At 47.4% G+C, this 17,363-nt stretch overlaps 1 protein-coding gene across 6 annotated transcripts in view; it reads right to left on the reverse strand.

The window, feature by feature from the left end:
- The window catches only part of wdr17 (WD repeat domain 17), a 233,209-nt gene that overhangs the window by 71,879 nt on the left and 143,967 nt on the right, over positions 1-17,363 (reverse strand). For all 6 annotated transcript variants that reach the window (XR_005461662.1, XM_038805765.1, XM_038805764.1 and 3 more), the window contains 3 exons: positions 15,145-15,309; positions 9,292-9,494; positions 6,542-6,691 (listed from right to left, as the gene is read on the reverse strand). Coding sequence is in view for 5 of the 6 variants with exons in the window: in XM_038805765.1 (XP_038661693.1) it covers positions 6,542-6,691; positions 9,292-9,494; positions 15,145-15,309 (518 nt within the window). In the remaining variant the exon portion in view is untranslated. The remainder of the gene's footprint in view (positions 1-6,541; positions 6,692-9,291; positions 9,495-15,144; positions 15,310-17,363) is intronic.

Consider the following 17,363-nt stretch of genomic DNA (forward strand, 5'->3'; position numbering starts at 1 on the left):
ATCCACTTTGTGAAGGGGGCTGGGCCGCGGAGGCGGGAGGGCTGATCAGAGCATCCAAAGGTGCGGGCAACCTACAGCTCCACTGGGTGAAGTGGGTGCTGCCGATGAAGGTGGGAGACCATGAGAGCTTCTCAAGTCTGAGGTTTCCCATTGAAGACTTATAATTGTGAAAACATATGTGGGGTACAGGTGCCAAGACCATCATCGGAAGACTGTGGCTCTGGCTCAATGATCTTCAAGCTCCGGCATTGGGAGTCGGGAAGTGGGGAGCAAGATTTAAAGGAGACATCTCCATCGAGCTGGGAAAATTCAGCTGTTAACTCTGTTTCTCTATCCATAGCACAGAAACTTCCAGTATTTTCCCTTTTAATTGCAGGATTTCCTTTTTTTGAAAAAAGTACCCAAATATTGTTTTTTCCAATTTATTTAGGGTCGCGCACCTACCCTACACATCTTGGGGGTTGTGGGAGTGAGACCCACGCAGACATGGAGAGAATGTGAAAACAGACAGGGACCCGGGGCCAGGATCGAACCCGGGTCCTTGGTGTTGTGAGGTGCCACCGTACTGCCCGATTGCAGGATTTCCAGTGGCCAGTATTTAGGTTTTTTAGGTTGGTTTAGCTCAGCTGGCTGGACGGCTGGTTCATGATGCAGAGTGAGACCAACAGTGCTGGTTCAATTCCCGTACCGGCTGAGGTTATTCATTAAGGCCCTGCCTTCTCAACCTTGCCCCTCGCCTGAGGTGTGGTGACCCTCAGGTTAAATCACCACCCGTCCGCTCTCTCTCAAAAGGGGAAAGTAGTCTATGGTCATCTGTCTTTAGGCCAACTTTCATTTATTTGTTTTAGAAGTCAGTGACTAACATTTCCTGTCTCTGCGCTCATGATTGTCCATCATGGGTGGAAAATTAGTGGGTGATAAAAATGGAACACCCTGGTCAACACCCATGAGGCAAAAACATTTGCGGGCAAAAAACAAAAATCAAAGATGGAATTTTCCGGTCCCGCCTGCCAGTGGGATTTTACGTTCCGCTTGCCAGTGGGGTTTTCCAGTCCTGTCTGCCAGTTGGGTTTTCCAGTCCTGTCTGCCAGTGGGGTTTTCCAGTCCTGTCTGCCAGTGGAAAATGGATTCTCCGCCCGATCGCTGATTACAAAATCGGTTTTGGGGATCGGAGAATCTCGCCCAATGTATTTTATATATACTGTGGGTTTCCTAAAACAATTAAGCTTATTTTGCCTTTAATGAAGTAGTTTCCCTCGCCTTGCCACACAGTCACCATGGGATGTGATTCATGGAAGCTTCCGAGTTCTCAATACCTGTTGGTTCAGGTTCCCCATGTTCATCGATGGCGCCCTACGAAATCCCACCAATTGGCAGTGTGGTTGTCACTGAAGAGGAGTCACATGGACTCGAAATATTAACTCTGTTTCTCTCTCGACATGCTGCCCGACCTGCTGGCTTTTTCCAGCATTTCTTATTTTCATTTCAGATTTCCAGTAGAGGCAGTATTTTGCTTGCTTTTTATTATTATTATCTGACATTGGTTTTGAGATGAGCAAATGTTTGAGAGCTCAAGAGCAGGAAAATCAAGGCCACCCTATTTAATTCCAATGGTTCAATCCCTGCAGCATCAAAATAAGCTTGGTGGTACACATTTCCATTGGTTCCATTTTGCCTTGAGACGAGCTCTCTGTTCCATAAGAGACCCGTTTTATTTCACTTCAATTAATATTTTCCCGAACGCACTCATGGTTGAAGCCCTCATTTGCATACCCTCCAGTGCCACCAAATGACCCCCTGCCTCAGAATCTTTGCCTGGAGAGCATGGGCTGAAAATTACCTTGTATCTCTATTTATGGAGAGTAAAATTGTAAAGAAAACAGTTTTATTAATTTTTCCTTCCATTTAAAGTATATAACTTCATTTTCCACATTAGTGGATAGTCAGAGACATTTTCCCAGGGTAGAGGGGTCATTTACTAGCGGTCATAGGTTTAAGGTGCGAGGGGCAAGGTTTAGAGGAGATGTACGAGGCAAGTTTTTTTACACAGAGGGCAGTGGGTGCCTGGAACTCGCTGCTGGAGGAGGTGGTGGAAGCAGCGACAACAGTGATGTTTAAGGGGCATCTTGACAATACATGAATAGGATGGGAATAGAGGGATACGGACCCCGGAAATGAAGAAGGTTTTAGTTTAGATGGGCAGCATGGTCGGCGCAGGCTTGGAGGACCGAAAGGGCCTGATCCTGTGCTGTGCTGTTCTTTGGGACTTTCCAATCCTGCCTGTTGGTGGGATTTTCCGGTCCTGTCTGCCAGTGGGGTTTTCCAGTCCTGTCTGCCAGTGGGATTTTCCGGTGCTGTCTGCCAGTTGGGTTTTCCAGTCCTGTCTGCAAGTGGGATTTTCCAGTCCCACCTGTTGGTGGGATTTTCCGGTCCCACCTGCCAGTGGGTTGTTTTTTGTTCCCACCTGCAGTGGGATTTTACGTTCCGCCTGCCAGTGGGGTTTTCCGGTCTTGTCTGCCAGTGGGATTTTCCAGTCCTGTCTGCCAGTGGCATTTGTCCGGACCTGCTGAAGTCAATGACCTTTCAAATGGCTCGCCGCATTTTACGGCCGGCCCCAGACCCCCCACCACGATGCAGTCATAAAGTTACACCTCAAAACCGTTTCAAATACAAGTTGAAACATGTTAAATTCACAAGGGCCTTGACAGAGTCGATGCTGAGAAAATATTTCCCTTGGCTGGGGAACATCGGTTGCAGTGGCTCGGCCTCAGATAAAGGGGTTGGCCGTTTAGAACTAAGAGGAGGAGAAATTTCTGGACTGAAAGGAATTAGAATCTTTAGAACTCTGGTGCCACCTAGGCCCAAACCCCCTGCTCTTGCTGCTGTCCTCCTGCAGCATCCTTACACCTCTACTCCTTCCAACCCTCTCCCCGTGCAACCTAACTTGCCATTATTACGTCTGGCACAGGCCGGTCTGTGATCCAGGGCCTCATCCTGCCGATGAAGGTGGGAGACCATGAGAGCTTCTCAAGTCTGAGGTTTCCCATTGAAGACTTATAATTGTGAAAACATATGTGGGGTACAGGTGCCAAGACCATCATCGGAAGACTGTGGCTCTGGCTCAATGATCTTCAAGCTCCGGCATTGGGAGTCGGGAAGTGGGGAGCAAGATTTAAAGGAGACATCTCCATCGAGCTGGGAAAATTCAGCTGTTAACTCTGTTTCTCTATCCATAGCACAGAAACTTCCAGTATTTTCCCTTTTAATTGCAGGATTTCCTTTTTTTGAAAAAAGTACCCAAATATTGTTTTTTCCAATTTATTTAGGGTCGCGCACCTACCCTACACATCTTGGGGGTTGTGGGAGTGAGACCCACGCAGACATGGAGAGAATGTGAAAACAGACAGGGACCCGGGGCCAGGATCGAACCCGGGTCCTTGGTGTTGTGAGGTGCCACCGTACTGCCCGATTGCAGGATTTCCAGTGGCCAGTATTTAGGTTTTTTAGGTTGGTTTAGCTCAGCTGGCTGGACGGCTGGTTCATGATGCAGAGTGAGACCAACAGTGCTGGTTCAATTCCCGTACCGGCTGAGGTTATTCATTAAGGCCCTGCCTTCTCAACCTTGCCCCTCGCCTGAGGTGTGGTGACCCTCAGGTTAAATCACCACCCGTCCGCTCTCTCTCAAAAGGGGAAAGTAGTCTATGGTCATCTGTCTTTAGGCCAACTTTCATTTATTTGTTTTAGAAGTCAGTGACTAACATTTCCTGTCTCTGCGCTCATGATTGTCCATCATGGGTGGAAAATTAGTGGGTGATAAAAATGGAACACCCTGGTCAACACCCATGAGGCAAAAACATTTGCGGGCAAAAAACAAAAATCAAAGATGGAATTTTCCGGTCCCGCCTGCCAGTGGGATTTTACGTTCCGCTTGCCAGTGGGGTTTTCCAGTCCTGTCTGCCAGTTGGGTTTTCCAGTCCTGTCTGCCAGTGGGGTTTTCCAGTCCTGTCTGCCAGTGGAAAATGGATTCTCCGCCCGATCGCTGATTACAAAATCGGTTTTGGGGATCGGAGAATCTCGCCCAATGTATTTTATATATACTGTGGGTTTCCTAAAACAATTAAGCTTATTTTGCCTTTAATGAAGTAGTTTCCCTCGCCTTGCCACACAGTCACCATGGGATGTGATTCATGGAAGCTTCCGAGTTCTCAATACCTGTTGGTTCAGGTTCCCCATGTTCATCGATGGCGCCATACGAAATCCCACCAATTGGCAGTGTGGTTGTCACTGAAGAGGAGTCACATGGACTCGAAATATTAACTCTGTTTCTCTCTCGACATGCTGCCCGACCTGCTGGCTTTTTCCAGCATTTCTTATTTTCATTTCAGATTTCCAGTAGAGGCAGTATTTTGCTTGCTTTTTATTATTATTATCTGACATTGGTTTTGAGATGAGCAAATGTTTGAGAGCTCAAGAGCAGGAAAATCAAGGCCACCCTATTTAATTCCAATGGTTCAATCCCTGCAGCATCAAAATAAGCTTGGTGGTACACATTTCCATTGGTTCCATTTTGCCTTGAGACGAGCTCTCTGTTCCATAAGAGACCCGTTTTATTTCACTTCAATTAATATTTTCCCGAACGCACTCATGGTTGAAGCCCTCATTTGCATACCCTCCAGTGCCACCAAATGACCCCCTGCCTCAGAATCTTTGCCTGGAGAGCATGGGCTGAAAATTACCTTGTATCTCTATTTATGGAGAGTAAAATTGTAAAGAAAACAGTTTTATTAATTTTTCCTTCCATTTAAAGTATATAACTTCATTTTCCACATTAGTGGATAGTCAGAGACATTTTCCCAGGGTAGAGGGGTCATTTACTAGCGGTCATAGGTTTAAGGTGCGAGGGGCAAGGTTTAGAGGAGATGTACGAGGCAAGTTTTTTTACACAGAGGGCAGTGGGTGCCTGGAACTCGCTGCTGGAGGAGGTGGTGGAAGCAGCGACAACAGTGATGTTTAAGGGGCATCTTGACAATACATGAATAGGATGGGAATAGAGGGATACGGACCCCGGAAATGAAGAAGGTTTTAGTTTAGATGGGCAGCATGGTCGGCGCAGGCTTGGAGGACCGAAAGGGCCTGATCCTGTGCTGTGCTGTTCTTTGGGACTTTCCAATCCTGCCTGTTGGTGGGATTTTCCGGTCCTGTCTGCCAGTGGGGTTTTCCAGTCCTGTCTGCCAGTGGGATTTTCCGGTGCTGTCTGCCAGTTGGGTTTTCCAGTCCTGTCTGCAAGTGGGATTTTCCAGTCCCACCTGTTGGTGGGATTTTCCGGTCCCACCTGCCAGTGGGTTGTTTTTTGTTCCCACCTGCAGTGGGATTTTACGTTCCGCCTGCCAGTGGGGTTTTCCGGTCTTGTCTGCCAGTGGGATTTTCCAGTCCTGTCTGCCAGTGGCATTTGTCCGGACCTGCTGAAGTCAATGACCTTTCAAATGGCTCGCCGCATTTTACGGCCGGCCCCAGACCCCCCACCACGATGCAGTCATAAAGTTACACCTCAAAACCGTTTCAAATACAAGTTGAAACATGTTAAATTCACAAGGGCCTTGACAGAGTCGATGCTGAGAAAATATTTCCCTTGGCTGGGGAACATCGGTTGCAGTGGCTCGGCCTCAGATAAAGGGGTTGGCCGTTTAGAACTAAGAGGAGGAGAAATTTCTGGACTGAAAGGAATTAGAATCTTTAGAACTCTGGTGCCACCTAGGCCCAAACCCCCTGCTCTTGCTGCTGACCTCCTGCAGCATCCTTACACCTCTACTCCTTCCAACCCTCTCCCCGTGCAACCTAACTTGCCATTATTACGTCTGGCACAGGCCGGTCTGTGATCCAGGGCCTCCCGTGACTGTCTTACCCACAGTAGCCACCCACCTCCCCAGGGGCGCTGCTGAGCAAAACCGCTGCTGGCCTCTGATTGGCTGGCAACACGCGATAGGCGGGTCCTCTGCCCATCCCCCCGGGACCTGATCCTGGGAAAAGGCCTGCCAGTGACCTCTCAACTTCCTGTTCACCTTGTGGTTTGGTGGGTCTTTCCCAAAGGGGGCAATGCGAGATGGATCTCCAGCCAGCTGCCAAGTCTTCCATCGCCTGCACAAGATTCCTTCCAGTGCTGGAAAGGTGGAGCTGAGCTAGAAACACTTAGGCAGAGCCGGTTTGAGGTACCAAATGACCTGCTCCAGCTCCAATTTCTTACAGTCTTATGCAAACCATTTACTGTGAACAAATCTTTACCTTGAATGTGAAAGTGAATCCCAAGTATCATTCCAATCAAAATCCAAGTGGATTTAATTGAATTCCACTTTTCTAGTTGGATGGTGCGCTGAGAAAACTTTCATGATCCGATCAACGGGTCAGTCAAACAATCTGTGTTTATTCATTTTCTCATCGAAGTTCAATTGAGGGGCTCAGAGCGGGCACACTCAGGATGTTTTCTTTCAAAAGATATCGGGAGAACACAGAGGTAAATCGGGATGTAATCAGGTGACATACCTACCTGTATTCCCAATTATGTCATCCCACTGTTGATCCGCCAGAATGTTTATGAGGAGAGGAGAAATCAGAGGTGTTAATGACCAAAGCCTCACGGTGGAATCTCTTGAACATGACGCCATGGTGAAGGGCCTGTTTGGATGACAGGTCAAACCTGGATGATGGGATTAAGTTTCTGTTACTTACAGCACAAATTCAAAAAGACAGAATTCAGACAACCTCAGCGACTATTATCAAACTGCTCCACTCGATGAGCTGAAATGGCCTCTTTCTAATCTGCGGAACCCAAAGTAAAAAAAATTAAATAATAGTGGGGCAACATAGCATCCGAGTTGCAAACTGATGAACTTGCAGATATCTTGGTGTAAATAAGACTAGTTGTGGACTCGATTAGGGACGTGTTGCTTGACGTTACATCCCCACAGGTTCAGGTTTGACCCTGTCAACACAGTTTCTGATTCCTATCATTCTCCAGGGTAGCGTTCAGCACAAGTTGGAAATCTACCTGATGTTGGTCAGCAAGTTCAGATCGGGTCATTGCAGGCGACTGGCATTAGGTGCCCAGTCACTGCTAACGGGGAGATGGTGGCGTTATGGTAATATCACTGAACTCGTAATCTCGAGTCCTGGGCTAATGCCCTGGGGACGCGGGTTCAAGTCCCACCACGGCAGCTGGTCAAATTTAAACCAAATTAATAAAATCTGCAATTGACATTGAACCATGACGATTATAACCGATTGTTGTAAAAACCCATCTGGTTCACTAATGCCCTTTGGAGAAGCAAACCTCTCTTTTGTTTTATTCTTACCTGGTTGAGCTGACAGTAATGTGGTTGACTCTTAGCTGCCCTCTGAAATGGCCCAGCCACTCAGTTCAAGGGCATTTAGGAATGGGCAACAAACACTGGCCTTGCCAGCCACACCCACTTCCCATGGAAGAATGGGCTCTGGTAATAAATCACCTGCATGTCTCCAAAGTAAAATTGGCCAACAACAGCAGCTCAAATTTATACAGCAGCAGTGACCCTAAGAAAACATTCAAAAGGCTTCACAAGGGTGCGATAAAGCAAAATCTGACACTGAGAAACGTATGGTGGTATTTATCAAAGAGGTAGGTTTTAAGGAGTGGAAAGAGAGGTAGAGTCGTGGAGAGGTATAGGGAAGGATTTCTAGAGCTTAGAGTCTAGCAGCTGAAGATACAGCAATCAGTGAGTGATTAATATTGGAGGTGCTCAAGAGACCGAGAAAGCACTTCCAAAGAAGGGGGCAACAAATAAATCCAAAGGTGCATGATAGCTACTGAGAGGTAAAAACCTTCATTTCAAAACAAAGTATTGGGAGAATAACAGAGAGAAGACGTTTATTGAGAAATAATCCAAGGGGGCCACATCAGGCCGAATATCTCCTGGCCCACCATTCGAATGATTTATCAGCCCCCATTCCCAGTTTTGTCTCTTTTGGCAAACCACTGCTTCCCTCATGCACTCGTTGGCCCAAAGTGGTGGGGAACTTGCTCTGGGCTATTCCTCATTCGCAATTTTGCTGAACCAGGAAGTTAAGGCGTTGAAGCAGGGAAATCTACAAAGGCTCTATCATAGAATTTACAGTGCAGAAGGAGGCCATTCGGCCCATCTAGTTTGCACCGGCCCTTGGAAAGAGCACCTTGCCCAAGCCCACACCTTCACCCTATCCCCGTAACCCAGTAACACCACCTAACCTTTTTGGACACTAAGGGCAACTGAGCATGGCCAATCCACCTAACCTGCACATCTTTGGACTGTGGGAGGAAACCGGAGCATCCGGAGGAAACCCACGCAGATACGGGGAGAGCGTGCACTCTCCGCACAGACAGTGACCCAAGCCAGGAATCGAATCTGGGACCCTGGAGCTGTGAAGCAACTGTGCTATCCTTTGCTTCCAGAAGTTGATGGGTCCACTGTACAATGCCAGCTTTTACCAACATGACACACCAGTTCCCATTCCGGCCCTAACCTCTTTTGAATGATAAAGGCTAGGATTGCAGGACTTCACACAGTTCTTTCCAAATCTACACAATTGGCACAATTACAAGTTTGAGAATATCTTGGTGGAAATAGTAGTTAGAATGGTTAAAACTAAGGGGGGGGGGGGGGGGGTAAAAATCAGCGCTCATCACTCAAGCAACTCAAATGATGCAGTCTGCAATGTTCTGGTAGATTTTTGATTTGTGCGTCTATACATATTCTTAGTAAAATATACTAGAATCTGACAGCTTGCTGTTCACTAATCAAATATGCTCCTGGATTATTTCTCAACCTGTAGTATGCAAATTGACTCCTGTCGATCTTCGATTCATTGGATTAATTTTTAAAAATGTAATCTGCCTTTAAACTAATTGCACAAACTATATCTTCAGCAAGCAAGCTTTGACAATAAATTAAAAGTCCCTCTGATGCGCCTCCGGTCAGGATAAAATAACTGCAAAAAGGGTTTTAGGAGAGACAGACCATTGATTTCACAGGACACTGAAGATCATAAAGATGAAAGATTGCATGCTTTCTATTCATTAAACGTGCATTGCGTTGTTTATCAAGCTAAATATCAGTGTCTTGTTCCATAGTTCACCTTGGGATCAAGATAACAACAGACTGTAACTGATTTGTCAATGAGATTCATAAGACTATCACCTCAAACATATTTACCACTCCCGCTCCCCACTGTATATTACATTCTCTTAGGACAAGCTTGCCTGTTAAAAGCAAGATGCGCCATTACCATAGACGTCGGCACCATGGTCGTATACAGTGTCCAGGCAAGTGCCATCTCTCGTGTCCCAAACACGTATAGTGTAGTCCCAACTGCCCGATATCAGGAGGTAGGGGACTTCAGTGTTCCACATCAGACCTCGCACTGGTGCTTTGTGTCCACTTAGAATATTGATGCAGGCATCCTGTGTGTAGTCCCATATCCTCACAGTGCTGTGGAGGAAATATAAAATGTTTACAACAATGGTCACCTCAAGTGCAAACACTCGGAAATTCAAATGGAGCCCTCTTTGTCATGAAGTACATTTCACAAAATACATCATAGGGCAATTTGCGTTATCACGAAACAAAAAGGTGTAAATGTTGGAAATCTGAAATGAAAACAAAGCAATGCGGTAAGACAAAGAGGGAATGGCGACAAGGGCGGAAAATCCGGGAAGACCCGGGAAATGCGATTCTCTCCAGAGAAATTGCGTTTCCTGACTTTCTCCCCCTCGAGGTCTGTACCCATAAAGGACAGGAATCTCATTTGAATGGATTTTAATGTATTTCAATATTATTGTAAAGGAGGTGGTTATCCCTTCGGGAGTGACCTTCAATTCATGGAGACTCTGGGCCAATCCTGGAGGGTTGGCAACCCAAGCATCAGGAGCCGCAATCCTGGGCAGGATTCAGTGATCCTGAGGCTAAGTGTTGCCGCCCTCGGAAAAGCCTTCGCATTTCTCAATGGCGTCAACATGGCCTCAGGATCAGCAATTCTGGCCCCTACAGAGCACGGCCCTGCAGCGGTTTACGCCGCTCCAGCTGTTGATCCCGGCGCGAACTGGGCACCACGGGATCGCGCATGCGCAGTGGCACCAACACACACGTGCGCAGTGGCACCAGCGCCATCTCATGCATGCGCAGTGGCTTCCTTCAATGCGCCAGCCCTGAAGCAACATGGCCGCAGGACTACAGGGGCCGGTGCAGAAGGAGGCTGCCAGTCAGAGAGGCTGGCCCGCCGATTGGTGGGCCCTGATCGCAGGCCAGGCCACATCGGAGGCCCTCCCTCAGGTCGGAAAACCCCTCCCCCGCCCACAACCCCCCCCCCCCCCCCCCCCCCCCCCCCCCCGGACCCTTCCACGCCGAGTTCTCGCCGGCTGAGAGCAGGTGTGGACGGCGCCAGCAGGACTTGGCGTTCGGCCTAACCCACGTGCCGACGTCGGGGTGGCATGGCGTGATTCTCGCAGGGATTCTCCGGCCTGGCCCCAGGCTGAGAGAATCCCACCCACAATTTTTAAATGCAAAGGCACTACTGGGTGGAGGTGGGTTTGGTGCCTAATTAATGATGCCAAATGCTGTTCACAAGGTGGGCACTAGAAGGGCAGTGTGTGGCACAGTGGTTAGCCTTGCAGCCTACGGCGCTGAGGACCCGGGTTCGAATCCCGGACCTGGGTCACTGTCTGCGTGGAGTTTGCGCATTCTCCCAGTGTCTGCGTGAGTTTCACCCCCACAAACCAAAGATGTGTAGGTTAGGTGGATTAGCCTCGCTAAATTGTCCCTTAATTGGAAAAAAAATTGGGTACTCTAAATTTAAGAAAAAAAGGTGGGCACTAGTTCTGCAGGGTAATCTTCTAAAGCAGACGGCAGCCATGACTGGGTTTGACCATGCCTCGAGGAGCAGTCAGGAGAGGGCAAGCAAGTATCCAAAACGCCCACTCATTAGGCAATAAATCTGTTCTGCTCAAGCAGGGGCAACTTCGTGTGACTGCATGAGCGCCTCAGTTTGACTATGTTTAATTTTAAGCAAGATGTTAAGTCAGTGGCCACGATAATGGTTTCCCCACTGTGGCCTCGACAGTTGTCCTTAACTACACCCTAGACAGTTCTTACCGTTGACAATTTGAATATGTACCTCTCCAGCCTCCAAACAAGTTCTTCCAATAGGCTTAACGGCAAATTAACTGGAGGAGTACGAGCTGCCGGCTCCCCTCCACCATAGGCCCTCCCTTTGAAAATTGCAGCGGGTCCTGGAGGCATCGGAAGATTGGCACGCTTCTGAGAGCGCTATTCTCAAAGTGTGCCTGCACCAATCTCGCAGGCACTTCAACATCCATCCCTTTATCTTTTTCTTCAAAGATCCAGATGGAACCTGTTGCGTGGTTACAGTATTTTGAGCTTTTTTTGCTTCATGACCACTCTGACTATGCATTTGCACAATTTTGCCGCTGATATAGGCCTGCAATCAATTAATTGATAGGATCTTCCTATAGACGGGAGAGCCAGATTCCATTTTATTTGTGCGTTGATGCAATTGCGGTCAAAAGATTCTGGTAGTGATTTCTGTACATGCAAATACCTGACTGGTTAATGTAGTCAGTACAGTCAGATGATCATGGTTAATGTACAGTCAGGTGATCATGGTTAATGTACAGTCAGATGATTACGAGATGGCAACACTAATAGGAACTATATAAGGAGTTTCCCGCTCTTTCTTTAGGTTCTTTGTGTGTCTTCCAGCTTGAGGATATAAGTGACCAGCTCAGAGTGTAATGTATTATATATATATATTTAAAATATAAATTTAGAATACCCAATTTTTTTTTTTCCAATTAAGAGGCAATTTAGGGTGGCCAATCCACCTAACCTATGCATCTTTGGGTTGTGGGGGTGAAACGCACGCAGACACGGCGAGAATGTACAAACTCCACACGGACAGTGACTCAGGGCCGGGATTCGAACCCAGGACCTCAACGCAGTAGTCCCAGTGCTAACCACTGCGCCACGTGCCGCCCTGTAGTGTATTATATTAATTGTTAATATAATCCAATCTTAGTTAATTCTACTACCAGTCAAAGTATTAAAGTTAAAGAACTCACAAGTATATTATTTTGTTACTCAATAAATAATTTGACATCAACTGGAAGACTTTGACTGTTTATCATCAAGTTAAATACAACTCGAGAAGACAAAGAGCAGCATATATATTACACCCCTGTAATATAACAATTCCTACCCTTTCTTTATATTTAGGATAGCCAGACAAATCTGATTAGCCTAAATATATCGACCTGGAGGTGACTTTCTGTGGGCGATCTCTTGTGTAAAGCTGAAACCTTAGAGCAATGCGCTATTTGTGCCAACACTTTCATGGGTTTCCTTGACACTTCTTCCTTTTACATGGTGATTGGGGCAGTCTGCTTTGAGAATTCCTGCAGGAATTCATCTCCTGTAAAGCAGTCTGCTTTGAGAATTCCTGCAGGAATTCATCATATCTCATGTAAAATACTCCCAGAACCACAAACTTATTTTCTGCTTTAATTTAGATGCATGATTTACCCCCGTGACTCAACACTGTATCCAGAGTCTTCCCGCGACCAAGCCCACAGGAGATCCACCAGCCAACCCAGCTGGAAGTTACGGCTGGTTCTGTCGTCCATGCTCTCTCAGGGACAACTCATAGTTTAGAAGCCTGATCTTTAGCAACGTGACTCGCACCTTGTTAAATCCTCTGTTAATCAGTGTCACAGGAGAGCTTGTGGGCCTATCTTTGGACCAGAAGCTCTGGCTTCAAGTCCTATTTCAGGTACCTGATGGCTATTTACATAGAACATAGAACATACAGTGCAGAAGGAGGCCATTCGGCCCATCGAGTCTGCACCGACCCACTTAAGCCCTCACTTTCACCCTATCCCCATAACCCAATGACCCCTCCGAACTTTTTTGGACACTAAGGGGAATTTATCATGGCCAATCCACCTAACCTGCACGTCTTTGGACCGTGGGAAGAAACCAGAGCACCTGGAGGAAACCCACGCAGACACGTGGAGAACGTGCAGACTCCGCACAGACAGTGACCCAGCGAGGAATCGAACCGGTGACCCTGGCGCTGTGAAACCACAGTATTTCCGTCCTTTAGAGAAGGAGATCTGCTGTCCTTGCCTGGACTGGCCTACATGTGACTCCAGACCCACAGCAATGTGGTTGACTCTTAACTGCCCACTCAAGGGCAATTATGGATGAGCAGTAAATGCTGGACCAGCTGACGACGGCCACATCCCATGAACGAATAAATCAAAAATCCTTCCAATACACTTAATGGCAGGCAGTTGAGAGGGGCAGTTTCCTGGTCAGCCATATTGCAAAAGGCAATGGCAAACCACAGCTGTACTTTGCTGAGCATAATTGTGGACTAAGCTAGTGGAAGTTCATGGGTTGCCAATGCCGTTTCTTAAGGTATTGTATGAGAAGGAGGATTATTAATTCGGATGCTAACTGCCAAAAGAGGTTTTTATGAAATGCAAGCATTCAGCATCAAGCTAATTTTTAAAAATTAGGTCAGATAGGATATATGGGCAGCACAGTAGCAGGGTCCCAGGTTCGATCCCCGGCTTGGGTCACTGTCTGTGTGGAGTCTGCACGTTCACCCCGTGTCTGCGTGAGTTTCCTCCCACAGTCCCAAGATGTACAGGTTAGGTAGATTGGCCATGTTAAATTGCCCTTAATGTCCAAAAAGGTTAGGTGGGGTTACTGGGGATAGGGTGGAGGCGTGGGCTTAAGTAGGGTGCTCTTTCCAAGAGCTGGCGCAAACCCGATGGGCCGAATGGCCTCCTTCTGCACTGTAAATTCTATGATCTATGATGGCACATAACAGGCCATGCAGGCATGTATGATCTAGTAAAGATATTCCCATTTTTCCTAATTTATCAGCATAACCCTCCATTCCCGTCTCCTTAATTTGCTTGTTTAGATTCCCCTTAAATGGAATTATAGTATTTGTTTCAACTACTCTCTTTGGTAGTGAGTTCCATATTCTCACCTCGCTTTGGGTCAGGAAGTTTCTTCCGAATTGTCCACTGGATTTCTTGGTGATCATCTTATATTGAAGGCCTCTGGATCTGCCCTTCCCCACAAGAGGAAACATTCTGTATCAAAACCTTCCAGAATTTAACTCTCTATTAGATCATTTCTCAGCTGTCATCTTTAAGAGAGAGGCCCAGCCTGTCAATCCTTTCTTGTTATCTGCAACATACCCATGCACTTCTGCTATCATCGCTGTAAAACATGCTCTTCAGCGTGTCTACATCCTTTTCATAAGAATGTTTTGCACTTCCCTACTTTTCAATTCTATCCTTCTCAAAATAAAACCTAGTGCTTGGTTTGATTTTTTTTTTAATGGCCTTGCTAACCTGCAGCACAACTTTTAGCAACTGTATTTGTACTCCATTTTGCAAAAGATGTTGCTTACTTTTAATTTTACAGTCCCCCCTTGCGTAGGTAGAAAATTGCACTCACATCACGGTGTGTGCTGGAAATGGTAGGGGCCATAATTAGTAAACTGGAACGGCAACAGTTGAATAGTTAAAAGCAGTGCTTAAAGACAGGGGGTGAATTTCCCATTCTCTGCACAGAGTGGACGGGCCTGCAGTTCACAGGCCGCAAAGCTGGCTTTTCTCTCCAGATAATCCAGCGCTCTGTGCAGAAAAAAACCTGCAGGCGAGGCTCACACCGTCATGTTGGCAGGACGAGGCTGGGAAAAGCCGACAGCTGGAAATTCCGAGATCGGGGCGTCCTTTTCCGAAGGGTGCCCGGATCTCCGATAGGCAACGCAGGAAACTCCCCCGCAGGAGGGCAGAGAACCTCCCATCAGCAGGCACACGACCCCCCCCCCCCCCCCACCCCCCCATTAATTGCATTTAAACCGATTGAAATTAGGCTCCTGACCTTCCTCATTCCTTCACCAATGGGAATTGGAAAATGACAGCTGCAGGATCAGAAGATTCCACTGCTGTCCAAAGTACCGCCTCCAATACCGCGAAGCACGCGGTGTGATGACTCACTGGAAGAAATGCTTTTCCCACCACCTATTTCACTGTGTCCATACCTGTCATCAGAACCGCTGCAGAGGATGCCTTCCCTCAATGGAGACCAACGAACATGGAACACTTTGGCAGTGTGTCCTGTGAAAACTTTCAGTGGCTGGTCAGAACTGGTGGCTAAATAGTAAACGCGAACACTCTTATCCTCGCAGCCTGTAGCTATCATATCTCTGGAAGATAAAGAGAATGTTTAAATAAACATACATGATGAAAGGTGACAAATATTTTTAAAATTGGAACTTTTGCCAATGTTTTTTTTACTACCTTTGATCAAGGTAAAGGGCGTTATGATGAGCGAGTGGAACACATTGAACTGATGACCATCCAGGAACAATGATAAGCATGATAAGCCTCTCGGGTCAGGTAAAGTACTGAAGAGAGTTCCCTCAATTCGGCCAAAACACTCTGCCTTACCTCCAACCTCAGAAAAATAACCACACTGTTAGCAAAGGGACATCTTCCATTTCCTGTGTTCTTCATGGTGTGAGAGGTCATCAATTTTGGACTATTACTGCTTGAACTTGACGGGATAGGTTGTTAGTGGGATGTTTAGTTTAGCTGTCCATTCGATGGCGTCCTGAGGGACCTAGTGGAGAGACTTTGTGCCTCCTGCAGCAGATCATAGTGGGCAGGCTGATGTGATAAATTCCATGGTCTGTGATTCATGGCTACAATTACACTTCAGGTTGACTCGCATCTTCCACTTATGGGGCTGGATTTTATGGGTTACTGTATTCCCTGGCATCCCAACTAACAAGTCTATTGGGAGCCTGACAACGGGCTCTTGCCAGACAGCTGTTCCTATCTGGGGAGGGTGTCCTGCCTTATAAAGCTACCAGCCAATCTGAATGGCCAGCATATCTGTAGGCACAGAAGCGCCAAGTTTGAGCAATGGTCACTGCTGGGATTACAGGTAAGTCCCCAAAGAAGGAGGTTCTGGAGATCGGAGCAAAGGTAAGTCTGTGGTATTGGCGTGACATGGCTGCGAGGCTCCAGCGAGGGGGAAGAGGTGGGTGGGGGCCAGTGCTTGAAAGGCCAAGGTGAGGAGAGTTAAATGGGTGATATGGCCTTGGGGTGGGAGCCTCCAATGGGCTCAGAGATATACCAGAGGGCTGCCCTCTCCTCACATCAGCTTGCCCAGTAAAAGCTACCAGGCAAGCGGCTTGGCCTGGGCCTCCCCTGCTGTGGGTAAAATAGTAGCAGAAGCAGGGTCAGGCCATTAAGTGGCCACTGAAGGGCCTTAACAGGACTAAGGGTGAGCATGCTGCCCGACATCCCCGCTATGATATGTGAGACAGGTTGGCGTCATGTGGGAAAGCAGCAGGCATGCCCCCTACCCCACTTTAAATCCAGCGCATGGGGTTGCACGATCCTCTGCCAGGGACCCGCTACTGCTCGGTTAGTGATGAGATCTTTTTGCTGCATGTCCACCTGGATAGTGGCGCCACCAGCTGCATGGACATTAGCTCCTGTTTTTTTTTTCAGAACCCGCCAGTGCAATTTTCAGTTCATTCTTGGCGGGTTCTTCAAGTCTTCATGACTGGGAAGGTCGATGTTGTTCAGGAGGGTGCACAGAGCAGAACAGGATCACGACGAAAGGCAGACGGGGCAATGTGAGATGGCAGTTGGAGGCGCTCAGTTGGGGTGGACTTAAGTGTCCCTGACACAGTCCACATTGCGACACTTCACAGCACGCAGGGTTGTGTGGCGACTGCTAGACCATAAGGCCCAGGCAGCATCCTGCACAGAGTGGGCTAAGTCCACTATTGTCTTGTAAAATATTTTGCTTGCATTCCTGTGATGTTCCACCGACTTTGCTGACCAAGCTCATCCTGGTTTTTACTTGTTGGCCAATGTTGACGAGATGAGGTCAATAGGTGAGAGACTTGTTTTGTGTCAATTAGTGCTTGTACTGTGATTGAGCCTATGTCAGCTAGCAAGTATAATGTGACTGCACATCTTGCAGGGCCACCATAATTTTAGGTAGAGGGCATGTCTTTTCTCAGTTTGGCTTCATTTCAACCAACTGCATTAACGGGGACCGCTTTTGTTTGCCTTCTTTCCTCATCCCTTCTTGTTCATTGCTCAAGCACCGGAAAGTGGAATGACCATGCAGATGTGATGATTAGAGCATCTGTGGATGCTGAGGCTGGACTGTCCCACCCTCCTGACTGAGGGTGTAGTGCAGTTATTGTTGGTGCGAGGAGCTCGTTTACTTCTAAAA

Source organism: Scyliorhinus canicula, chromosome 8 (assembly GCF_902713615.1).
Source record: "Scyliorhinus canicula chromosome 8, sScyCan1.1, whole genome shotgun sequence".
In the NCBI taxonomy this organism is placed as follows: Eukaryota; Metazoa; Chordata; class Chondrichthyes; order Carcharhiniformes; family Scyliorhinidae; genus Scyliorhinus; species Scyliorhinus canicula.